We start from the raw sequence: 26069 nt of genomic DNA, 5'->3' as shown, positions 1-26069 counted from the left end.
TTTAGCGGAAGGGGGCCAACAGGGGGTGACAGCCTTGAGATTCCACCTCTTAGTAAGGTGGGTCCTTTGCGTAAGCAGATTGAGTCTCCTAGTGCCCTAGCGCCATCTATACGATACGCCCGTTAGACACTAAACCCACAGTGGGAACGGCAAGACAACGCCAACTCGATTTTCCGTCCAGATCCCACATCCGGATATTTGCTATCTCGGGCCCTGGAATCTTTCGAGGAGCGAACGGCTGTGCCGGAGGCCTGGTTGCCAAAGTCGACGACTCTCCACCGGCGGATTAGCAGTGTCGCCTCAGGCATGGATGAAACTGCTTCGGACCAGGAGAGCGATAGTGTGTCCTTGTGCGCGCCGATTGTCTGTTCGCCAGATGCGATATAAAATAAAAGGAAACAGCCATGCGTCTCCGAACATCGCCCATCGAGTACTTCTCCCCGTCCTCGTCGAGTTTGGTCCGCGACCGCCATTGTTCTTACGGTCTCCGAATCATTCGCTTTGTTGTAGAACACTTTTCAACCATTCGGCACACTCTGGAAGCATGGTCCAGCAAAGGGACGGCAATGGCGGTGCAAGCCTCAAGGAGTTCTCGGTCAAAGAGGTAGCAAAGCACAACACCAAAGACGATGTATGGATCACAATCCACGGCAAAGGTAGCTACTACCATCCCCTATCCACCAACTCCCGTATTCTTGAGTGATGTTGTGCTAACCAAGTCGCAACTTGTAGTCTACGACATCACAAACTACCTCGTTGAGCACCCTGGAGGTATCGAGTCCCTCATAGAAGTCGCCGGCCAAGATGCAACAGAAGCGTACGAAGACGTGGGCCATTCCGAGGACGCGAAGGAAATCATGGCTCCGTTCCTCGTCGGGACCATGAAAGGCGCGTCGCAAGCTGCTCCAAGACCACAGAGGCCGGCCGCGGTGCCTCAAAAGCAACCCCCAACACAACAGAAGAAGGAGGGTGGTTCCGGTTCTCTGCTGAGACTCAAATATCTCCCAGTGGCCGGCGGCCCGCTTGCGCTCGGCTTGGTGGCCAGTCGAAACATGCCGCAATGGAGCCTGCGACACCTCAACCTGGGCGTGGTGAAGGCCATCAAGCTCAACCGGCCCGACCTCCTGGGTCTCGGGGACGGCGGCTTCGCGCAGGGGTTTGTGGTCGCCTTGGCCTTGTCTCTGGCTGTGTTTGCTGGCGTGGCCGTCAAGGTCTCCCACGCCGCTAGCATCGAATCCGGCTTTCTGGGCTACCCCAACCACATCAAGGCCGTGGGGACACCCAAGCACCACCCCAAGGGGTTCCTGAGCCCCAATGTGTACCAGGGCCTCCCGCTGGTCAAGAAGGAAGTGCTGAGCGGGCTGAACCTCGTAAGGTTGACCTTCGAGCTGCCCACGCCGACAATGGTGCTGGGACTGCCCATTGGCAAGCACGTCGCCATCAAGGCCAAGGTGGGGGACCAGGTCGTCACGCGCTCGTACACGCCGACCTCCAACGACCGCGACCCCGGCGTGTTGGTGCTGGTCATCCGGATCTACGACGACGGCCTGCTCACGGGCGGCTACCTCTCCACGCTCCAGGAGGGCGACGAGGTCGAGTTCCGGGGCCCCAAGGGCGCGATGAAGTACCGCCGGGGCTGGGCCCGGAAGATTGGCATGGTCGCCGGCGGGACGGGCATCACCCCGATGTACCAGCTCATCCGGGCCATCTGCGAGGATGACACGGACACGACCGAGGTCAGCTTGATCTACGCCAACCGCACCGAGGACGACATCCTCCTCCGGGGCGACCTCGACCGCTGGGCCAAGGCCTACCCCAAGAACCTCAAGGTGTGGTATCTCCTGGACAACGCCCCCGCAGGGTGGAAGTTCGGCACCGGCTACGTCACAAAGGACATTCTGAGGCACCGCATGCCCGCGCCGTCAACCGACGCCTCGTCCAAGGTCCTGTTGTGTGGGCCTCCGGGCATGATCAACGCGACCAAGAACAACCTCGTCGACCTGGGCTGGAAGAAGCCCGGCGCGGTCAGTAAGATGTCCGACGACATATTCTGTTTCTGAGATGTAGACAAGGCTGGGCGGGTATTGGGGGATAGAGGCGCTACACGATAGTTCTAGTGGTCGAATCAAAATCCAAGTTTCTTTGAATGCCATGTGCTTTTCTCTTGACCTTGTGTTCGACAGTCCTCACAGCTGGCGTACAACGGTAGCGAAGCCCTCGACACCGTATTGTGTGGCGTCTCTTCATATTCGTCAGTCCCTAATGTCAAATGTTCGCTCCGTCTCTGCATGGCATTCTGTATCCACGATGCACAATCCACCGCCACGCGCCAAGGAAAGGCGTCATGTCCGTCCTCCCGTCGCAATTGGGGCCTGGAGATTCGGGATCGACGGGATCCTCGCAGATCCAGACACCGCGAATGGCGAGCTGTGGATTTGTTTCAGCGATGCAGGCGTTCATCCCAGCCCGATAATATCAATCGGCATCTTTGAGGTCGGTGGCTGAATCTCCAGACGGGCCGAGCGCCGAGTTAAAAAAAAAAGGGTGGAGCCATCATCACGCTATATTTCTATACGACGAGGCTCCACCATTGGCCATCCTTTTCAACCAGGCATGGAGTAGCTGGCCAGGGAGCCGTCAGTGACGACCAACTACGACCGGAGGAATGTCGGCATGCATGCACGCATCCATCATCGTGGCTTGTGCAGTAGTAATGAGATGTGCTCCACACACACTCACTAGCTGGCTATCCTAGCAGCCCAGTTTCATGGGACTTCGCACTTACTTAGGATACGACGCGATGGAGAAGAATGGAATGGATGTTTCTCCGCCCGCGATGGGATTTTCACTTAATTTCTCAACTTGTCTTGGGTTACGACGAAGGCCTGAGCAATCGTTTATTTCCCTCAGAGATGCGATAAGAGGACTATCTCGGGCCAGTGGGGTTTGTCCCAAGGGGGGCCCTTCGGTTTGAAGAAGCCGCGCGACCCATGGAGGACCGGATAAGGGAGTGATATTGCTTGCCTATAGTGCCGGGGCTGTTTGTCTGTTCAGCGGGAAGTACATATACTCTTTGGGCGGCAAGGGCTCTGGACGCTCTTCTATCCAGCACGGTCTCCTTACTCAGCTGCATCTACATCAGCTCGGACCGGTCGAGCAGGGACTTGTCGAACTTCCACTGAGCAAACTAAAATGGCCGTCAAGCACTTCTACCTCTTTGGGGAGGATCCCTCCAAGACGCGCGAGGTAGACCTCGATCCCCAGCTCCAGCAGGAATACGAAGACATCCGTCGCCTGATAGCTGACGAATTTGCAATCATCGAGCCCTCAGGTACAGCACATATGTGAGCTCGACGATACAGCACAACTAACTTTCCATCCAGGCGTCGATCTGTCCATCGATGGCGAGACTCTGACGGACGTGGGCGACGTCTTTGGCGCGAAAACACCCATGGCCATCTCCATCGACGGCAAGCGTATCAGAGATGTTCCGGGGCCCAAGGGGTATCCGTACCTAGGCAATTACTATGAAGTGTATCCCGACCACTTGGGAAACCATCAACGGTGCGTTGTCCATGGCCCCCCCAAAAAAGAATCGAGGCTGACCAAACACCTCCTCTTCCGGCAAACCAGGCTCTTTGAACAGTACGGCTCCATCTTCAAGACCACCAACATGGGCAGCACGGTCTACGAGACCAACAGCCCTCAGATCGCGCAGCTGGTGTTCTCCGAGTCGCAGTACTTCAGCAAGGAGATCACGCCGTCCCACCCCCTCTACGGCATCAAGGACCAGACGGCGGGCGTCTTCCTGGCAGACACCAACACCGAGGCGTGGAAGTTGGCGCACAAGTTTCTGCCGCCGGCCTTCTCGCCCAAAGCGGTGCGCCATTACGCCCCCAAGATGCAAGAGACGGTCGAGTCGGCATTCAAGGTCTTCGACGAGCTGGACCAGCGCGGCGAGGCGTGGAACGTCTACCCGTACATGCTCAAGCTGGGCTCGCAGGCGGTCGGCAAGCTGACCTTGGGCGTGGACTTCAACCACTTTCACGCGGTGGACGCGCCGCTGAGCCGGCTCGTGCTGCTCATCGCCGAGCTGCTCGAGTTGAACAAGCGCGTCACTTCCAAGGGGAGCTGGTACTCTTCCCTTCCGTTTGGCGAGCCCAAAGCGCTGCGCGACTGCAGAAAGCACATTGACGAGCTGGTCGAGGATGCGCTGCACAAGATGGCCCCCAATGGCGTCGAGGATCTCGACCTGCAGGATGCCGCCCTGAAGGCGTCGTGCATTGCTGGTGCGATATATCACTCTCTCCTCTCTCTCCATCCACCACCTGTTCTTCAGCTCCGCGAGAACTAACACTGCCGTAATGACACAGACTACGCCATGCGCGCCATCGACCGACAGGGCGAGAAATTGCCCCGGGAATACCTCAAATCGTCATTGGTGGTGGCCACCGCGGCCGGCTTTACCACCACCTCCAGCCTGTTGTCCTGGCTGATCTTTGGACTGGTCAGCTACGAAGGCGTACAGGAGCGCCTCCTTCAGGAGCTGATCGACAACGACATTGACGAGGACACCGTCTTCGACGCTGACACCATCGGCAAGCTGCCATATCTGGAGAACTATGTTAAGGAGATGCAGCGTCGCCACAACCCCAGTTTCCAGCCGTGAGTTCCCGCCGTCAAAAACTGGAGAGAGAATGGGAGGAAGACACAAAACAAGGGAACGAATGGATTTTCTGACACTTCACTGTTGCTTTAGGGGACGGACGGCACAACAAGACGTCATTCTGCCCGGCGGCTTCAAGATCCCTCGCGGCGGCGTGGTCATCCCGGCGTTGCACCACATCCACAACAACCCGGAACTGTGGGACAACCCGACCAAGTTCGATCCAGACAGGTGAGCCCCCGCCCCCAAAGATTCAAAAGCCATGTGATTCCAGCTTGCAGCATGGAAGAGCTGACCCGTGTTTTGTTGCCCGGGGGTTAGATGGAACACCGACTCGGTCAAGAACCGCCACAAGGCCGCGTACATCCCCTTCGCCATGGGCCCGCGCGGCTGCATCGGGTTCAACTTCGCCCTGCTCGAGGTCAAGGTGTTCCTGCCCAAGCTGATCTACCGGTACAAGTTCAGCCGCGAGGGAGACGACCCCATCCAGTACGACCCGATGTTCCAGCTCATCCGGCCGCTGAATCTCTACGTCCGCGCCGAGAGGAGGGTCAAGTGGCCGGCCAAGAGTGAGGTGCGGGCCTGAAGCTTTGCAAACCTGAGCGGCTGGCCTCGGAACAAAGGAGGAGAGAAGAATCATCGAATCCCTGGCCTTTCTCTCCGCCCAGAACTTCTCTGGGAGGTTTCACTATGTGTACTCCTTTTCGCTTGAATGAGAGGCGAGGGTTTTGAGGGGTGGACGAATGTGATGGGCGGGACATCGAGGAACGCGGTCTGCATCGTTGGGTAGAGGAATAGACAAGTCAAAGAGGGCTCATCAGGGGCCCTGGATCTGAGATTTGATTTCGGGACTGCCGGATATAGGGTGTTTTAGAGGAGTTGTGGAAATCGATATGGCTCAGTAGGCACAATCGCCGAGGGGCTTTCCATAGATGGGTGTCTTTGCAAGTCCACGATCTTGAAACCACCGAGCTACCCTTCCGGGGCTTCAAACGTTCAAATCTACCCCCTCCCCCTTCTTCAGCCGACCAAAACACTTCCTCCACAACTCATTCTCCTCGCCCAGGAAATAGTGCAGATCCACCTCGTGCAGGCCCGCCTCGTCGTCCCCCGCCATGCCCTCCAGCTGTGCAATCACGTTGCCCAGCCCAAACGCCTTGCCTACGCTCTGCGTCGTGCCGGCCTCCAGCATGACATGCACCACGTGGACGTGGAGATGGTAATACGTGGGCTGGTAGTGCAGGTAGCATTTGACCTCGTCGGCCTCGACCTGGCCTGGTGGGAAGACCTTGGCGATGGCCGCGGCGACGATCTGTTCGCGCATGGTCTTGAGCCAGGGGACGTGCTTCTTCTTCAGGTCTCGCAGGGACCAGATGTCCCGCCTCTGCACGAGCGCGAGCAAGTGCATTCCCTCGACGGTATTCCGGTCCCAGTTCAGATCCGGTAGGAGCAGGAAGCCCGTGTTGGAGGGCGCGTCCCAGTCGACGCGCGCGATCACGTCTTCTTGCTCCGTGCGCCCTTCGAGGATGTTGAAGACCCAGTCGAGCCGGCCGGCCGCGCGTTGACGGGCTACGTATGGTTTTATGTGCGCAGAGTAGATGTGCGGCGTTTCGGTGACCATGCGCAGGCGCTGGGCCGAGTATTTCCGGATGTGCTGTGGTGAGCATGGGTAAATCAGATTGAGTTTGAAGTCTGGGACGGCTGGGGGCGGTGAGGTCGCAAGTGATGATGTTGACGAGGCGCTGGTGGAGGACGAAGACGAGTCGATGGAGCGATTCGCCATGTACCATCGGTAAATGTCGTTGGCGCCGAGGTTGGTGGTGTTGACGAGAGATCTCAGAAGCGACGACACGAGCTCCGGCTCCGTTGGGAACGCTGCCCGTTCGAGAGTGATGAGTGCCGGCAGGTCAGCGATGCTGCCAAGCAGAGAGATCCGGCGCCCATTCTGGTCTACCTCAAGATCTCGAGTCAGAATGGGTGTGACCAGGTGGATAGCAAGCAACACATTCAAAAGCACTGGTTAGTAGCAGAGTGGTAACCAAGCTGGTCGCATCTCACCTTGATTGAGGACCCTCTCGAGCTTGAACTGAGGCACAAGTGCTTCGGCCTCAGCTTTGGTTTCCGGCTGCGCTGTGGACATGATGCATTACCTGAAGAAGAAGGTCCCGAGTATCGCTCTCCAAAGAGCTGGGTGTCACGTCCTGTTGTCTCTTGATTGAGGCACAGGGCTGCAAATGCCCGGGACGCAGTAGGGCTTCTGTGTCTTCGAAGGGCGCGAAGGCTTAGATACACGGGCCAAGAACGTGAATGGTCTATTGATTGATCCCGTCAAGCCTGCGACGTGTCGGGGCAGGCATTTGGCGGGAGGGAAGATGAAAATGCCCCAGGCGGTGTGATGCCAAGGGTTGGTAGGGAGCCTCCTCAAACACAGCAAACAGGCCAAGCCAGGCCGAGGGTGCACAACAGACAAGGAGCGCATGCGGCGCGCACCCTACTCAAACCCTTTTCAAGGCTTTGAGTCTCTGTATATAGGGCTAGAGCTACAAATACGAGGTGTTATTACCTCCATTGACCTGCCTATCACCTATCACCCAGCTTCCCTTACCGCTAATAGATAAAGGAGATACTTTACCACGTAAGTTAATAATAGCGGAGGGGCCTGTAGTTCCGCAGTTGTGATAAGAGAGGGTGGTTCGATGATGGCGAGCTGGAAGAGTAAAAGATAGAAAAGCGGAGCACCGGCTCATCTGCAGTCCTCTCCAGATACACAACTGTCTCGTGGACTGCTACAGTACTACCACCACTCGTCAGACTATCTTCAGGGCTGTATCATTGTGGTGATGCCGCTCTTGCTTGTGTTCCTTCCGCATACATCCCTTGCCTACACAAAAGAGTTGCCAAATTATTCATGCTTGTCATGGTGAGCCGATGCGTCCCGCCGAGAAATTGCTCGCTCAGCCGTAACAGCCTTCGAGTCAGTGTTTCCGCGTCTTTGTATTTGCCCCTTTCGGTAAGATCAATAGCTTTTTCGTTCATGTGTTTGAGTACACAGAACTGCCTCTGAGCAAGTAACACTAATCAGCGGGTGCATGGTCTAAGTAGAGGTAGAGATGACGAGAAAAAGTGGTAGGGAGGACGTAGATATAGGCTTGCTAATAGGAAGCAGATATTGGACCCCGTCGATTGGAGATGACCTGTGGGAGAAGAGGGGGGGGGGGGTTTAAAGTATTTTAAGTCCCAGGCAAAGCGGCAAAGAATCAACAAGTGCGAAGTAGAGTGATGACTACATTCATCCACGACATTGACATCTTCGAACACACACTTGCCCAATCCTATCCTACTGGCAACATTGGCAGCCGAGAGCATTGATTTTTCCTAACAGTCTTCCATGATAGCTCAAGATCAAGGTAGAAGGACCAGCTCAGCCAGCGATTGACTAGGGAAAGCGAGGTCACAACACACAGGTCCTGTCGGAATGATTTAATCTTTTTTGCTTTATAGAACGACATATCATCATACCACTGTTCATAAGACGTTCGACCGACGAAAGCACTTAGTTTTTGTGCTTGCCATCCAGGTCAGAAAACAAGTCACAGCCAAAGATGCTCGATGGGTCTCCAAATCGCAACTTCTTATCAATCTTGTCCACCCTCGCCACGTCCTCGGCGTCTAGCGTGAAGTCGCCTTGTAGATTTTCTTCAATACGTAATGGTGTCTTGGACTTTGCCAGCACGCTGCGCCCATGGGCGATACCCCATGCCAGTGCAACCTGGGCAGCTGTCTTGCCGTATTTCTTGCCAATCTCCACAAGGGTGGGATCCTCGATCAGTCTTGGAGTAGGGGTGGTCTTTCCTAGACTGTAGATCTCGTTTTGGTTGCCCAAGGACGAGTACTGAGTTACGTGGATGCCTTTGCTGGTGTTGAATTCGTGGAACGAAGTTTGTTGAAGCCACGGATGGAGTTCTATCTGATGAACGGCGGGAACGACGTTAGTCTTTTCAAGGAGGCGGTCGAGTTCTGCTCTGGAAAAATTGGATATTCCGATGGCTTTGGTCTTCCCGGTAGCAAACAATTTCTCCAAAGCCTTGTATGTCTGAGGTCACGAAACTAGGTCAGTATTCAAACGTCGACTTTCGCAGGTTCGGGCAGGTTCTTAAGAACACATACATCCACATAATCAATATTCTCGTGAATGACCTTGCCCTTGTCGTCTACCGGAAATGGCGGTTTGCCACCCCGCTGGAAGGCAACGGGCCAATGAAGCAGATAGAGGTCGACATAATCAACTCCCAGATCCTTCAACGAGGCGTCTAGAGAAACTTCGACATCGTCCGGGTGATGATCAGTGTTCCAAAGTTTGGTTGTCACGAATATCTCCTTCCGTGGAATACCACTGTCACGAATGGCTCTGCCGACCGCAGCTTCGGTACCATATCTGACTATCAGTTAACATTAACAGAGCATCATAACTTGTGGGTTGACCCTGGAAGGACGAACACTCTAGCTGTATCGATGTGTCGGTAGCCAACCTCGAGTGCCTTTAAGCATGCTTCATACTGAGCCCCTTCGTCCTGCCCTGGACAAACGTCCAATCAGTTTATGTGGTTACGCGTTTGGTAAGGCATGAGCGAAACCTACATGTTCCAAAGCCTAGGGCAGGGATCTCAGCCCCGGTGTTCAGTTTAAACTTGGTGCGTCTGGTGGCGGTCATTTTGTTTTTTCTTTCTCGCGTGCCTACGAAAAGAGTTTGGTAGAATAATATAACAAAATTATCCTTTGTTCAAGGCCTCTCACCCCCGTCCTGGATGTTGTTCACAACCAATGCTTATTCCAGATTTTCGAAAGAAACTCCTAAACTCGTAACCGTAGAGCAGATATCACCCATCGCCCGCGAGCACTCCCTAAATTAAAGAGTTCAACTCCCTTTGGGCCTTGGATGACTAAATGGGGAACTATGCCCGGGGTTTCCTGACCTATTCGACCGACCCTAGAAACAAAAAGCTGGAGAAACTTAGTCCATGGTCTAGATTCTAGTTTGAAACGGACTGCCTTGAATACTATTCGGGGTTATTGTTGTCTGGAAACCCGAACCCCGGAAAACCGGACACAAGGCTGCAGGTGGGTCCCCTGGTTCCCCCAGAGACCAGAGAATGGCACCAGCTCCATTAACCCCAACTTCCGTTTCGGCCTCGTTAGTTTGGCACTTTGTAGAGGTTTCCCGTCATCCCGTCAATTGGCACTAGCCACAAGCATATCTCCCCAAATCAGACGGTACGGTACACTGGCGAGCGAAAATCCCATCCCCCACACACCAAAAAAGATCAGCAAGTGTGCCGAGGGCGTTTACAACAGGACAAACAGCAAAGGCCGTTTAGGCTGGATACCTCAATAACTAACGCCGCTGGACAGTAATGTGGATGATCGTGTAGGGTCGTTCGATGTCTCGCAATGGACCAGTGGCGAGATACGAGGACGCGAATTTTATCAACATGGACAAAATTCACAATTACAAGTTCGATCGAGTCACCACATCCAGTACAGTAGCATGCTTGGAGAACGCACTTGAGAGATGGAAAGAAGATAAATTCGCATATCTAGATAGGCACTGCAACGTTTTACGATCCGCAAGAGCGCAACTTGATCCTTCATATCGTTCTTGGCCAGCAGTGGAGAGCTACCACAGATCTCGGCAGAACCAGGTGGTGATTATGGCTCATCACGAACGACCCCTTCGACTTGAGTAGGTTTGAAGAGGTGTGCATGATCTTTCTCGTTCAGGTCGACCTGAAGAGTGTCGGTCATGCGAGATATCACATCGTTAGTGAAATAGGCTGCGACGATCGAGACCACACCCAAGCCAAGACCGACATAGTAGATCACTCTGGATAACTTGTTGTCAGCGACACACGATGAATTGGGGGTTGTGAAATGATCAGCCCTTACCGGAAGGAAGCGGCATATGCCAATTTGCCGGCATAGACGGCGGCTTCTGCAATGGCTGGTGTCACTCCAGGAGCTTCGTTGATCATAGTCTGATTGAAAGAAGCCACGCCTTGTAATACCTCAGGCAGTGAGGACTCTGGGAGACCCAAGGCCAGAACTGCATCAGTCACTCTTGGAGGCAGATTGGCGCTGACACGAGACCGCAAGATCGAGTAAAACATGGCAACTATCGAATAATAATTGTTATGACAGGATCGTCAGCAGCACCGCGGAACAAGAACTTACCTGCAATAGCGCCACCAGCGTTGCGGGCAATGCTCAGGAGACCAGTTGCTTTGGCCAGATCACGATGCTCAACTCCAAGTTGTGCCATGATCATTGCAGTAACCTGGAGATAGTTCATGGCCATACAGCCCAACAGCAGGAAGGCAAACGCGGGATTGATACTCTTAGGTGTCAAGACCGCCATGAGAGCCACGAACAGCGTTGTAAAGAAAGCTGATGCCGTTAGTTGGAGGTGCGTATACCCGATGATCTTGACCAGAAGTCCAGCAAAAACGGCGCCAAACTCCAGCCCTACTCCCTGAGGGATTCCGTAAATGCCGATTTTAAGAGAGTCTTGTGTAAACAGGATTGTCACTTCCTGTGCCCAGCCGCTAAGCATGGCATAGAGCGGGATGGAGCCGATGAAGACAACGATGGTCAGGCTGATCATCCTGTGATAATAGATTGCGTCAGCTAGGCCGAGTTTCTTAAATTGAGCAAACGCACCCTGTAGATCTTTTGAATAACCGTCCTGGAAAAAGAGGATTTGACGAGCCATAGGCTTCTATCCGAGACAGTCAGTAAAGTGCGAGGCTTAAAAGGGAGCATCGTTATGGTCAACTTGCCGTAGAGGCCAAATAAAACTAGAAGTAAGACTCCCAGAAGCATTGGGACCAGCACCGGTGCTGATTTCCAAGGGTATGATCCAGCAGCCCAAGTCAGGCCGAGTAGAAAAGCTCCAAGCCCAGCCTAGGGATAATTATTAGCAATGGTCATTCTGACGAAATTCAGAATTCATATCACCATGAAAAGACCGCAGCCGACGAAGTCGATGGTCTTGAGAATCTGAAAGCGGGAGAGCTCCTTCTGAGGCACCGGCTATCTTTCATCAGCACCCGTAGAAGCGTAGGGGAGACGGTAGAAACATACCGGATGGTAGAAAAAGAACAAAAGCAGTGTCGAGATGGCGGCGATGATGATGTTAATGTAAAACCCCCAGCGCCACGTGGCACTTTTTACCATGGAGTATCCGATGAGAGATCCAAAAGTGTTAAATGCAAACGGCAGCGCCTCGATCGCCGCTACTCAAGGTCAAAAAGTGGGCAATCCAACAGGGGCGCGCGATCTATACCTTGGACATAACCTCTCCACTTCATTGGGAAGATTTCTGCTGCAGCAGCAGCAGAGACCTGTTGACTTGCCGCGGCTACACCCAAGAAGGTCATGCCGATAATGACAGTATTAACACTCTTTGCTGTACCGGCCACAATTCCCCCTACAATGCCCAGAACACCTCCACAGAGGAAGAACCATCGTCGACCGAGAGCATCAGATAACGGACCTGCTCCCACGTCACTTTTTGCGCTTTTCAGTTCCCCAGGGGAAGATTTCTTTTTTTCGTACCAACGAAGCACCACGAAATGGCTACAGCCATGTTGTAGGCGGATGAAATCCAAGTATATGTCTCTGATGGTCCGAGGCTGGCATTTAGGGGACCAAGAATGGGGTTGATAACAGTGGGAATTTCTTGTTGAGCAGTCCACGCAAACAGGAGACCCTTCATCCTGTGTTAGCGGGTAGATGTCCATAATGACGAGGCTGAACTCACCAGCGACACAGGCCACACCACCTTGTTCAATTGAGATAAGTGGAATTTTTCCTGCTCAGAATCCGCTGCCCTTTCGACCTCTAGGACCTGTGCGGTGGGATCATGGACTGACTTCTCAGCCACCTCGTTCGATGCTCGTTCGGCCATGTTTTCTGAGGTTCCTTGCACTAGGTGAGCAGAGTCTTGCAAACGTAGACTCCAGAAGCTACTGCCGAAGCTTTATGCTTTCCAGCAGAAGTGGGCCGGACTTGACATGAGGTGGAAGTCCGGGAATAGTTCATCCACCAGAATTTCTTGTCCGCATAACCCCATAGTCCAAACCTTGTCCCCGTCTGGGGTTGTTTGGTCGCCCAGCGTACGCAAGCCGTAGCTTCGGTAGAAGCCCACGTGGGAACTGTGCATGCTGCGAGGGATCAGGGGAACAGGGGATACAACCCGGCCGCTGACGAAGGAGGGCATCTGTTGATCGGATTTTTTGGCCCCGAAAGCCCGAACATGGATTGTGGATAACTCCATATTAGCTAGCCTGATCCAGCCTAGCGGCGAAACCACATCTGGCAAACTATTCATTCCAAACAACGCTTTCTCCTCCCCTTTACTTAGCTAATATGTCGTTTGACTTCACTTTAACCCCCTGCGGCAATCCCTGCGCTCATTAGCCTTGGGCCCGTCCTTCGAGTCGATGGTGATGAGCTGCTCGGATTCCATAGGTCTATTCTTCCATAGGCTTTCTTCTGTTGCCCAGCTCCTTAACTAGGGGTCTATGGAAATGCAGGAATGGCATGATAATATCAATGGCAATAAATCATAAATTATTTTCCTCGCTATGCTGTAGACTATTGAAGGATATATTAATGGTAATAAATTACAAATTATTTTCCTCGCCATGCTGTAGACTATTGAAGGACATGAGATGGTGAAACATCAGAGCCTGAATATATCTCGTAAATGTTTGAGAATAGCGACGCCAGCCTCTCGATGCTTTCGACTTACTCATCGATGTCCCAACAGGGGTCGGACGATTGGCGAAGTCTCCCTACCATCATATATACATATATTTCCCTTGGGATATTCTGGAATCTGTAATGTCAGCTCTCTAGCGAGCGACAACGGACTTCTCAAGCTACGTAGATCGCTTAGCCAAAGTGTCGAACATGGGCATGAGGTAGAAGAGCTTGCTCTTCAACCCAGATTCGAGTTCGGACGATAGGCTGTGGGATGGAAACTAGGCGGGACTATAAAGACGTACACCGAGGTAGAGCCTCGTCCCTAACTGGGAATTTCTTGCCCAAAAACCAAGCAATAAACCGAGAAACATTGACGTTGCTTTTATTAGTAGGAGGTTTATGGGGTACCTCTATTTCTAGCTGCACTTTATTGAACGAGATACATGCGTTCATGGCCGACCTGTTTATCCAGCTCCATCATCGTCTCAATGTTCCAGTCTTGGTGAACATGCCCAGGAGGTAGATTGGTATTCTTAAACGGCTTCCCTTCATGTAACTGCGCCATCACTGCATCGTAGTTCTGGACACCGTATGCTTCTGCGTCTGCTCCATAGAGCCAATCCGGCTGTGGAAGTCGAAGGAAATCAGGGTTCTTCTTGACGTGCTCCCAGTCTGTTTGATGCCATCGATGACGCAGCTCCCATCCCATGCGTTGCGTCAAGCTTGTCCTCTCAAAGCTGGAATGGGAAAGTTAGCTTGCGCAAAAGGTGTTTGGATGGTATAAGGCTTGAAGCTTACCGAAGTCTTTCAAAGGCTTTCAATGCGGCCGGCAAATCCACTTTTCGCGTCTTTTCAACAACAGCAGCCAGGGTGGCCCCATCCTCGATGGCTTGTGCTGCCCCTGAGCCTGATGTTGGAAGATGCGGATGTGCGGCGTCCCCAACTAGCACCACTCTGCCCTGGTCCGACACCCATTTCATTACCGGATCTCTCCAGAGTAATTTATAGTCGCAAATGACTTCCTCTGGGATTTTGGAAATCGCGGCAGTCAGAACAGGGTCCCAGCCTTCAATGATTGCCAACATATCCTTCGTCGTGCCGGGATAATTCCATGACTCTTCCACTGTATAAGTATCCTTGTGGGTAATGAAAGCTGACATGTAGCGCACTTTAGAGTTGATGACCAAAATACAGTGGGTGTCTGGACCTATCCAAACCATCGTTCGATCTTTGCCCGAGCTCGCGAGGTCATGGGTCAAAGGGTCATTGAGAAGGTTATCCAGCGAGAACCAGGAGCGATAAACGGCAAACCCGCTACGCTTTGGCTTGTCAGGATCTCCTGTGACATACTCTCTGGTCCTGCTGTAGACGCCGTCTGCGCCGATAACGGCATCTGCCGTAATTAGTTCGTCGTTGACATAGACTCCGGCTCTGTTTCCGTCCTCCCAGTGCTTCGTAATCTTTGCGCCAAACGTGAACTTGACTCCGCGTCGGATTGCTTCTTCGTACATCATCTTCTGCGTGCGGCCACGGTTGGTCCATACGTTCTGATGGCCGTTATGACTTTGCCTCCATGGCTGTTCCAGAAGAGTAACACCTTTGTCATCCTTGATCGTAATGTGAGAAGGATTGGAGGATGTCGCAAGAATATCCTCGATCACCGGGCCCCATTTCTCCAGAACAACAGTGGCGTTTGCGGTAAGCATGATCACATCGCCTGGAATATTGTCAGTTCCTGCTAGATGTGGCTGTTGGTAGTACCGACCTAATTTAGACAATGACTCTTCTCTTTCGATTACATGGACCTCGCATCCTTTCCGTCTCAATTCAATGGCACAGGTCAGGCCTGCATAACCTGCGCCAATGACGATGAATTCGATTGGGCTGTCTCGTACCATGTTGGCGGGTTTTCAAAGCTTTGCCGCGTATTAGTCCGGACCAGAGGGTAGACCTTTTCTTTTTGAGGGGGCCCTGAACTGTCCAGGGCTTTAATATGTGCAAACGAAATCCCAGAGAGAGTCAGCTGGCGAGAGATCGACACAGTCAAGAACCGGCGTCGGACCATGTCACCTCTTGGGTCCAACCTGTCCCCCGACGCTTTTTTTCCTGGCTGCCGGTCCAAGCAATTTCCGGTGGCTACGAGATAAGGTCAGAGGTGAAAGGTGCAAAATCCCGACCTTCAGGGTGTGCTGACACGCCGGATTCCGGGATCCCGAGATTCCATATTGCACCCCTTCAGCACCGCTACGGGAGAAGCTATTTGTAAAGCTAAGCGGCGACGGCCGGGTTCGACCACCAACAAAGTTCGAGTTTCCTGGAGAGGCTGCAAAGTGTGAGTGGTGTCCCCCGTTTGCAGCGCCCTCGTATCGAGTATAGACATTAGGTCTATATCTTGATACAGTTAATGTAATTGCAAAAAAGGAAAGGCTTCAAATTTTCTTGCTCCACAAGTGTCTTTGCAGTTTGTCCACAACAACCGTCCCTACATCACTACAATCATTTCAAACAATGAGAGTACGAAAATGGTGACAGAAAGCGTTGGAAGACAAATCTAGTCAGCTCTATTAAGTCTATATGAGTTATACTGCTCCATCAGACCATCTAAGTGTATTTGTTCAAGAATTCCAGCACCGTTAGATAGCCTCGCTCGTACTCCTTGCGCACCTTGTCATCTTCGAGGTTTGATCGCGCGGCCATGAATCCATGAATCTGAGTGGGGAATGTCTCTACCTTGTGAGGCACAGTCAAATTGGCCTCGAATGCTTTGACATCTTCGGCAGGTTCGTCTTTTGAAGCCAGAAGTGCCATAGGAACCGTCACATTCTTTGCATCGCTCGGATCCAACATGGCCGGATGACACTGTACAGCTGTCTTGAACAGTTTGCTGTCGCCAGATACGGCCAGGGTTGCGATCTTGCCTCCCCAACAATGACCCAGAATCGCCCAAGATTCAAAATTTCCAGAGGCTGTTGTCTCATTCGCCTTTGAGACTATTCCTGGAATTTTCTCTAGGGTCTTTTGTGGAACGGCTTGGGTTTGGAAGAAGTTTCCGAGTTTTTGCTGGTGCTCCTCTGTCTGTGGAGGATACCATGAAATATCAGCCGGATTGCCTTCGAAGAAATCTGGCATGAAGACGCGATATTTTCGCTTCTCATCAGAGCTCGCAATGATATCAGCTCCTTGGATGGTCTGGTCGAAGAATCCGAAGACATCTAGTGGCGGTGCTGCTTAGCAAACTTCCATTTCAGGAGACTCGACGGTCCTAGCCTTACCGTATATGACCAAGACGGCGTGTTTTGCATCCTTTGGACCAGCAACATCTGGGGGGCAGAAGAATATTGATTAATGCATGCAACTTGGTTCAACTCTGTGGACCGGAGGGATCTATCTTACATGTCTTCAATCCATTCAAAGTCACATATTCTCCTTTCGGTTTGTACCCCTGAGAGATGATAGGGGGGATTCTGGCACAGTCAGTATCAGATTTACGCTATTTAATCATATCTGGGTCATGGTAGACTCACGAGCAACATGCTTTGCCTGGAGCCGCCATGGTGTTGAGATCAATTTTGGGCTAGGTGAAGCACAGTCAGGCTGTTTGTGCGAAAAGATTCTTTCTACCGCTCGTCGTCGACAATCTGTTGCCAGCAAGATCTAGACCTTAAAAATCAACCTGGGCAAGGTGGTCATTGACCTGGAAAAGTTATCCCGAGCCCCGGGTTCGGAGTAATGAACCAGATTATTCCAACCGGCATTACGATTCCGCTATAGCCCGCTAGCTTATTTCACTTATCGTTGCTCGAGGCGACGATGATGATGTGGACGGATTCCGGTCAAACCTCGTTAATCCCGTCAGTAGCTTATCGATCAAGAACAAGGTAAGCCCGGAAAGAGCGTACGAGTGATGCTGTTGATAGAGAATCTTCAAGTTCACGTACAAAGCGATATCGGAACCACGATGTATGAAGTCCCGCTCCTGCTACATAGTGGGCAACAACGAGATATAAATCGAGCTTATCAACCCGTTAATCCCCGTGCCGAACGCGAGCAATGGACACCAAGAAGGAAATTACGGCCACTGGCACAATGACTGAGACTTCTGTGGACAATACCAACCTCTCATCTCTGTTTCCTTTCCCTACCAAACTAAACTGCCAATCAAATGGCTATCGACGGCACGAGTCGTATCCCAATGGACGCGGTTCAATTCCATCAATTCAAGCAGCAACGCTTCGAGGACTGATGCTACAAGCTCATGCCGATGATTCCAGAATATTAGCACTTCCGTGCAGCTACGATGCCTTGAGCTCCAAGCTTGTCGAAAATGCAGGCTTTCCAGCTGTGTTTCTTTCTGGGTTTCCGGTGTCGTCGTCTCTTGGCCTGCCTGATACGGGATACATAGCATTCCAGGAGATGGCTTCACGCATCCAGGAGACAGTCAGGCAAGTTAAAGTGCCAATCATTGCAGACGCCGACACTGGTTACGGAAGTCCGATGAACGTGAGGCGGACGGTTCAAGGGTGAGTATACCGGCCGCGGGCCATCTTGAACGGGCTAGGACAGTGTCATAACCGTTTATCTTGGACAGATTTGCCCTTGCGGGTGCTGCAGGAATTATGATCGAAGATCAGAAATGGCCTAAGCGTAAGGAATTTTGGTGTCTTTGGCGTTGATTGCCCTCGCTTACTTTTTTTCCTTCACTAGGATGTGGACACACGAGGGGCAAGGCTGTAGTTGCACGTGACGAAGCCTTTGCTCGAATTCAAGCGGCCGTGGATGCACGCGATGAAGGCCTCGATATTTGGATCCTGGCACGCACGGACAGTCTTATTCATGGCTATGACGAGGCTCTAGTTCGTATTAAGAAATTCATCGAGATTGGTGTGGATTGTGTGTTTGTTGAGGCGATGCCCGATCGGGAAACCATGCAACGTCTTCGCCATGACATCAACTTTCCTTGCTTCGCCAACATCATCGAAGGTGGCAAGACCGAGAACATCTCAGCAAAAGACCTGGCTTCCTTGGGGTACTGTGCGGTGTGCTACCCTCTCACTTTGGTGGCGGCAAAGTTGAGAAGCATCTGCGAAGCACTCGAGAATCTAAAATCATCTCTGACAGTTGGGAAACCACCAGAGATTCTCAGTTTCCAAGAGGTTTGCCGTGGTGTCGGATTTGACGAATACTACAAATTGGAGGAACGTTATCCGTATGGTGGTGCAACGAATGGAAGTGTCACAAATGGAAGTGTCACAAATGGAAGCCACAGCTAGACTTGGAGGCGGTAGTGGAATTCATTCTGTTATAGACCAGTTTCTTTTTGAGATTTTGTTGGCTTGCAAAATTGCTGACCATGAGCCATGTGTGTCGGCTATGTCTCCATTTCATGCGTCTTTCCAAGGAGCCATTCGCTAGCCCTTTCGATGAGTTTTGCGTAAATCGACTATGGTCGGAAAATCTCGCCAGCCCTGAAGTTTCCAAGGCGTGTATGTGGTGTTGTTCCGCACAATTTCCACACTCCATCAATTTTGGTATAGTGATGGGTCATGATGAGAAGACCCTCGGTCTCCATTTCTACTTCTTTCTTCTCCATATTGGTCCAGCGCTTGTAAACGACATAGATTTGATGATGCCCATCTGCCTTGTCATCCGAGTGTTTCTCGAACTTTGAACCTCCCACTATATGAATACAGTCTAACAAGCCCCCCAGATTATCGGGTCTGACTGTCATCTTCATGAAATCGGCTCTGGGAATCTTGTCGAACTTGGTGCCGAATTGTTCTGTGTAGTCAAGCTGAAACAATATGCCCTCAGCATTGTGCGGCTTTGATATGAGGATGTCTCACTTACAGTCATGTGAGGCGCGACAATGGCCTCCAATCTGTCCCATTGCTAGGATGCTAACTTAGCGCATAGAGACTGTAAGGGGGAATACTTTTCGTATCTCTTACTTTTGCATCGTAGCTATCTGCCCATTCATAGGTGATTTCGGACAATGCCTGCCATTCTTTACCCATGGTCGTAAGTCCATCAGCTTTCGAAAATGGAGGCATTTGCATAATCGTACCTTCAAAGCTGACCTTTCCGGGCGCCATCTTCTTTGAAAGGTATAGTTATACGCGACAAACCTTTTGTGTATCCTTAAAATGGAGTTTGATATTGCTTCGTTCTGGACGCCTAGGTTGGGTCTCGGGCTCGAGTCGAGGGAGCAAAGGAGTGGCCTGATCACCATGAATCAAAGTTCCTATATACCCGGGTTCAAATCCATAGATTCCCAAAAGAGCACGGATCTGTGAACATTCCCGGAATAGTACGGGGTATTAGTGGAGGGCGTCCAAGGCAGATCGTGGTCATCGGCATTACGGGGACAAGACCCCCGTTCGGTGCCATCGGGAATTCAGTATATCGCTGATCCATCAATGTCTAGGTCTAGATGGCAAAAGAGACACTGGCTCAGGTATCTTCCTGAAAGGCTGCTGCCAGTCGCAAGGCCTTGCATTGGTCTAAAAAGCGAGCAATCCCTGACGACCGTTTCGAGGTGTAACGCCTATGCCTTGTCAAAAATTGGAACGCACCTCTTTGATACTAAATCCCCATATACTCCGTCAAGATGGCAACACCTTATCGATTACGACTTTCTCCTTGCCACTCTGGCTTTGTTCACACTCAAAGTGAACTTTCGCTTAAAAGTGCAGAGACTACGGAAACCCTACTGATGCAAAATCATGAGCAGCATCACATTTATTTTGACAACGCGGGTCTTCACAGTAAGTCAAGTCTTTGCCAGATTGTCCTCACAACACTTCACCCTGGTTGGCAGTCTTACAACGGCTGGAATCAACCTGAAATGCGGAGGCCTGTGTGCAGATATCAGTGAAAAGTGTGGGAAGCTGTGGACTTCGTCTAACCAATAAACTCTTCAAGATCACATCGTCCACCATCTGCTTTGCATTTATTCCCTCGGGGCGTCAGCATCACAACTTGAGAAGGCATATAGGAACAATACGGAGTATCAGATCCCTCCATATCCGGCCGATCCAGCAACCATTGAAACATTAAGCGATCAAAAAGAGTTCGCAAAATATCTCGGTAACTGCGAACACTATCGAGATTATGTGGTATTTTTCAAGAAAGAGATCTCGAAGCGCGGAGTCGAAGCGGTTGTCAACGAATATGTCTTTCGAGGAGACGCAAGAGCGGATGACATGCTGGCTAGGATGTTTTCAGGTAAATTTTCCCTGGCGTCATTCTCCCAAGGTCCTGTATTCACGCATATCAAGGGTTTTTACATCCTATCATACATCTCGGCTACGGTCTCGAGTTTAACCAGCCTGTGATCGTCGCCGAGGCATTGGCACAAGCAGCAATACACGAGGACTGGCCCGGGCCTTTTCTCTGGGGCGCTGAGGCAGAAGCCAAAAACCTATCCAAACCGGCCGGACGCACACTGGTCGAGATCCTAGATGAAATTAGGGCAAATACCAAACTGGCGAACTCGGTTGAATGGCCTGATCCTCCCAATAAAGTGACGGGTGGCCTATATAAACGAGCCGCGGATGAAATGATCAGAGTTGCCGCCCGGTGGCAAGTGGCGCCAGAAGAGCTGGAGCAGAAGACCGCTGAGATGATCAATGCTGGATGTATGTACCCCCTTTGGCTCTGCCGATGCATTCTTTGTCTCCCGTATCCCTAACTTAACGCCTCTCTTGTCGCAGTATACATGACTGCCCTTGCGCAGCGGGCCGACAAGGCTGTCAAGTTCGATTTCTTCTTTATGCACTGCGCCAACACATCCTACTTTTTCTCGGTATTTAACCAAATGCCGTGGATTTCGACGCAAGCCAAAGCTAGAATTGTCGAGTGCATGGGCCGTTTGCACTTGCTCATGTATGCCTCTGCCAAAGGACCCAAACTTCGCCCTCAAGACCTCAATGGCTACAGGCCCGAAAAGCCAGGTGGGTGGGAGTCGATATTCGCCCGAGCAGCAGCATATGAAGACGACGGCCACACTTCAAAACTCATACGTGCCATCAAGAACGGTGAAATTACCACCGCCGGGTTTGAGGAAGCCCCAGGGATCAAACTGAAAACTGGCGACTTCCTGAAAATTGCACATATGGTTATGGACTCGGTTGAAGCAATGGACCGCCCAGACTTCAAGATGCCGAATGCTGGCACGACCGGCTACGAGTACGCTGCGGAGCTTGATCCCTTTGTCCAGCGAGTGGTTGTAAGATGGCTGAGATGGGCTGGCTTTCCCGAAGCTTGGGAGGCTGTGGCCGAGCGAAACCCTCAGAATTTTGCGCCCATCAGCAACGGCAACGGACTGAGCAACGGGTTGAGCAATGGATTGAGTAATGGCGTTAGGATTTAACATTGGCGGCTTTGGCGCCTTTGTTCCAGGCCCTTAGCAATTCCCGGGCCAAAGGTAAAAAAAAGACCCGGGATTTCGGGATCCCGAATGTCCACCAGTACCATTGAACGTGGCGTAATCGTTCTTCTTCGCCTCGTCAACCCCAGCGGGGGCTCGGTTAAGAGCTGGAATTTTCCAACCTACTCGTACGACTACGAGGCCTCAGGGATTTGAGTAAATTTCGCTAGTACAAAAGCCCCAGACTGGGGTATGACCAGGGTAAAAACGGTGTAAAAATTCACGTGTTGGAGCTAAGAGTGGGACCCAGCTTACGAAATCTACGAGAATGCCTGGCACCGCGTACGCCATCGAACGACGAACGGGGATGGACCAATTTATAGTACCGAAGTGTGGAGAAAGCCTGAAGAAGCGTAAATCCCCCGGGGTAGCGTTGACTTGCTCCCGACGCAGCTCGGGGTGCCACCTTGGCAGAGCTCGCTCATCTGTTCAAGCTGAAGCAACAATTCGGGGGATGGTCGACTAATACCCGCTTTCTGATTGGGATGCCGAATTGGACATCATCGAGGGCTTTTTACAGTGCCTCAGTAGTATGAACGTCCTTCCTGTGAAGCATGTAATTCTTGTTCTCCAAGCAAGCAGTGAAAACCTGCAAGCTTGGATTTTCTCTTCATTCCCGCTTTAGCTGTCGAGTAACTGATTCCAACCCTCTCCAGAATGGCAGGTCCCTCGGATAGCTGGCAGATAGCAGCAGTGGTACTAGTTGTGGTGCTGCTCGCTGGGTCAAGGCTCATGCGGATTGGGAGGCGCCCCAAGGATTTTCCACCAGGTCAATGAATTCAACCCATGATGCCAAATAATTTGGTCTGACTTGATTTGGAACAGGACCACCTACCTTGCCAATTATCGGGAATCTACATCAGATGACCGCTAGACCTTACCAAGTGTTCGATAAATTGGCAAAGGAATGTTAGTCGGGACTCTGTCATCACATTCGCCGCCCATGTTCACGCCGTGTCCAGATGGACCTATATTCTCTCTCAAACTCGGAACTCAGACTATGGTCGTCTTGAATACCGAAGAGACGATTCGGGACCTGTTTGAGAAGAGAAGTGCGACTTATTCGTCCAAACCCGGCAACTTTGTTGCAGAGTTTGGCAACAACTGGAATCTGCTTTTCAGACCGTAAGTCTAGTCGCGAAGTTCTTGAAATGAATGGAGGTCACACAGGGCTGAAATGTGTGAAGAAATGACGACCTGTGGAGGCGATTCCGAAAAATGTATCATTTACGACTGAATGTCACTGCTGCAAACAGATACATTCCCTATCAAGTAGGCCTTTTTCTTCTTTGTTTTTTTCTCTTTTAGTTTTGTGCCATGCATGGGAAGCCGGTGGTTTTGACTGATATTTAACACAGGAATTCGAAAGCCTTCAACTCCTAAACGAAATGCTGGACGGTCCGCACCAATTCTGGGATCATGTCAAGAGGTACACCACCAGCATCGGTTCCACGGTGACATATGGCCATAGAACCCCCCTCTTGAATACTCCAACGGTGAAGACGCTCTTCGAAGTAAGCACTTACACAGGGTATCTGCTTTGTATATATAATTTGAGAACATCGTTGTTGACTACTCAAATTCTTTGTTAGTGGCTTGATCGCTTTTCTATCCTTCAGGAAAGAAGTCAGCTCGCAGACTGGTACCCTATACTGAAGCCACTTTTTCTGCGACTGCCGTCCTGGGTGAGTGATTTCCTGAAGGAAGCAAGTGAGCTTAGAGACATGGAACGGGGACTGTGGATGAGGCTCATCAAGCAAGCGATTGCCCTTATTGATGAAGGAAAGATGCATCCTAGTCAGTTCGTCCCAGACTGTTTAGAGTTGCAAAATCTCTGACAAGAGAATACTTCTAGGTTTTAGCCGCGACATGCTCCTGACCCTGGGAGCAGAATCTGAGAAGATTGACAAGGCGGATGCTCTGAGTGAAGAAGAAATAGCTTTTGCGGCTGGACATGCTTGGACTGCAGCTGCGTAAGCTGAATCTTCATCGAGATCACGAGTGATATATTCAAAACTGACTTCGACACCAGAGACACTACATACAGCACCCTGATGGGTTTTATCAAGGTAATTGATATAATCAGACCCGGATGATCGAACCACTAAAATGCCATTCAGGCCATGATATTATTTCCAGAAGTCCAGAGGGCTGCTCAAGAAGAAATTGACCGAGTTGTTGGGAGTCATCGACTCCCCTGCTGGGACGATTCCCCAAACATGCCATACACTATGGCTGTAGTGAGAGAATCAGTAAGATGTACGTTTGATCATGTCACCGCCTTCTTTGGCAATAGGAAGCTCACCTACTCCAGGGATGCCAACAACGATAGGAGGTGGAGTACCTCACGCAACGACACAAGAAGATTTCTACATGGGATATCGGATCCCCGCTGGAGCTGCCATCGTGAACAATGTTCGTGTCCGAATGAGTGGCGAGTCTGTCAGAGCGTGTCGCTGACTGCTATCAACCTGACAGGCATGGACCATCAATAACGATCGCACCAACCCGAGACAATTTGATCCTACCCGGCATCTGCCAGGAAAATATCCCCCAGTTGGGGAACCAAAGGGCTCAGATCTGTCTGACAGACCGTTCACAACATTTGGAGCCGGCCGACGCATGTGTCCAGGCATCCACGTTGCCGAACGAAGCATGTTCACTGCCATGTCCCGATTCCTCTGGGCGTTTGAGATGTCGCGCCCTCGAGACGAGAACGGGAACATGCCCCCCTTGGATCCCGATGCGTTGACACCAGGGTTCCTGGTCATGCCAGTCAAATACGAGTGAGTCTCACCTTTTGTGCTCCTACCTCGCACAGGGAATTCCATTCTCATACTCTTGGTGACCCTAAAGACCGATTACATACGGGACTCCTGCTGACTTTTGCAGCGCCGTGTTCAAGGTGCGCAGTAAGGACCGAGGTGCAATCATCAGGAGGGAATGGGTAGATGCATCTAAGATGCTTGACGAGAATGGAGATTACACTGAAGCGTTCTTCGAACAGTCTTTTGCCACACAGTGACTAAAATAGTCAATGATAGCGCGGGATTGTACGAGCATTCCATGACCTGGGTGAAGTTTCGTTGGCAAAGCTATCACAAGATCCGACTCTAGCCGTGGGTGACCTCTTGCACCTCCATGAGCCCCAATAGACTAAAAGGGATCCACCGGGTCAATGCACGGTCCCACCATCTTCTCTTCCGAGAGCGGAGTCACTGGGCCGAGGTCACCCTTTTGGATGGTATGGGGACCCCGCGTCCAGGGATGCTCGTCGCCAACAATTGAACGACCTCTCATTGCTCCCCAGACCCGCCCTGCGGCCTCCGAGCTAACTGCGCTCAACACTCTTCAGTTTGCCGTTGTTTTCATGGTTTGAAGATCTGAACTGTTTACTCGTAGTTTGTCGACGCGAAACGCTCGGAATGGCCTGTGAAGTGTGCCAGGTAAAGAAGGTCAAATGTTCGGGCACCTCCTTTTTACTCGAAAACACAACTGGAATGACTGACCGTTATTGCCTTTGGTTGCAGGTGATTCCTCGAAGCCAACATGTAGATACTGCATGGTGAGAAAGCTTCCTCGATGCAAGACAGTTACTAAGTATTTAACGACTGACTCCGCCGCAGGAACATCGTCTACAATGCACTTATAGGCAAAGAGCTAAACGGAAAACGAGATCCAATGATAGAGATGGTGAGCCTCTTGTTGCCTACCTTTGCTACCTTTCTTTCCTTTGCCAGGAGTCTCCGATTAGCATGGTATAGGCTGGTAGCGGCCGAGGAACGTCTGAGGAACTGAGGCGAGTAAACCAGATATCGACGCACGACTTCTACGTATGGAGGGCTTGATCCAGAGTCTCCATGAACGAGAAAGCAGCAGATGGACTTCTTTCGACGTGTCCAACCACCCTAGATATTCCTCCTCACCGAGAGGTCCTTCTCAGCCCGTTGCGGACGAGCATTTCAGTATCGTGCCTTCGGAAACATTCGATGGCCCATCTGAGATTATCCGACCCTCGACTCCTGGTCGCCGAGCCCCAAATGTCGCGTCTGGTAGTGACACGGCTGAGCGCCAGAACCCTTCGCATCTGGGTGTTGGCAAGATGGACATGGTGGACGAAATTCTGTGGTCTTCGAGCACTGCAAGCAATTTCCACGACGAGAGCTTTGGCCTTATGATTGGAGAGCATGGACAGGAGTATGCGGGACCGTC

The 26069-nt window shown here is 51.6% G+C and overlaps 3 protein-coding genes across 4 annotated transcripts; 2 read left to right on the top strand and 1 right to left on the bottom strand.

Annotated features, from left to right (window-relative positions):
* Positions 1 to 3192: 3192 nt before the first annotated feature.
* On the top strand, positions 3193 to 5252 carry PV07_01055 (uncharacterized protein; the record flags this gene model as incomplete). The annotated part of the gene is made up of 6 exons (XM_016387553.1): positions 3193 to 3331; positions 3384 to 3564; positions 3634 to 4289; positions 4374 to 4665; positions 4760 to 4897; positions 4988 to 5252. The coding sequence occupies 6 exons, from the start codon at positions 3193 to 3195 to the stop codon at positions 5250 to 5252; spliced, it is 1671 nt and encodes a 556-aa protein (XP_016254481.1).
* PV07_01054 lies at positions 4929 to 7026 on the bottom strand. 2 transcript variants are annotated; one of them, XM_016387552.1, is made up of 3 exons: positions 6817 to 7026; positions 6725 to 6752; positions 4929 to 6616 (listed from the first exon to the last, which is right to left on the bottom strand). In XM_016387552.1, the coding sequence occupies exon 3, from the start codon at positions 6447 to 6449 to the stop codon at positions 5655 to 5657; it is 795 nt and encodes a 264-aa protein (XP_016254480.1). In that variant the 5' UTR covers positions 6450 to 6616; positions 6725 to 6752; positions 6817 to 7026; the 3' UTR covers positions 4929 to 5654. The 2 variants fall into 2 exon arrangements, with proteins under 2 accessions (XP_016254480.1, XP_016254479.1); XM_016387551.1 differs by having other exon boundaries at positions 6725 to 7026.
* A 13010-nt stretch (positions 7027 to 20036) lies between these two features.
* PV07_01053 (uncharacterized protein) lies at positions 20037 to 24882 on the top strand (the record flags this gene model as incomplete). Its single annotated transcript, XM_016387550.1, has 15 exons — positions 20037 to 20193; positions 20351 to 20653; positions 20707 to 21066; positions 21142 to 21780; positions 22683 to 22766; positions 22820 to 22982; positions 23045 to 23129; positions 23216 to 23371; positions 23450 to 23654; positions 23713 to 23830; positions 23890 to 23926; positions 23978 to 24116; positions 24172 to 24272; positions 24336 to 24643; positions 24750 to 24882. The coding sequence occupies 15 exons, from the start codon at positions 20037 to 20039 to the stop codon at positions 24880 to 24882; spliced, it is 2988 nt and encodes a 995-aa protein (XP_016254478.1).
* Between the last annotated feature and the right edge of the window lie 1187 nt (positions 24883 to 26069).

This window comes from Cladophialophora immunda (genome assembly GCF_000835495.1).
Source record: "Cladophialophora immunda strain CBS 83496 unplaced genomic scaffold supercont1.1, whole genome shotgun sequence".
In the NCBI taxonomy this organism is placed as follows: Eukaryota; Fungi; Ascomycota; class Eurotiomycetes; order Chaetothyriales; family Herpotrichiellaceae; genus Cladophialophora; species Cladophialophora immunda.
Note: the sequence above shows the minus strand (reverse complement) of the source record. Positions and strands in the feature narration are given on the sequence as shown.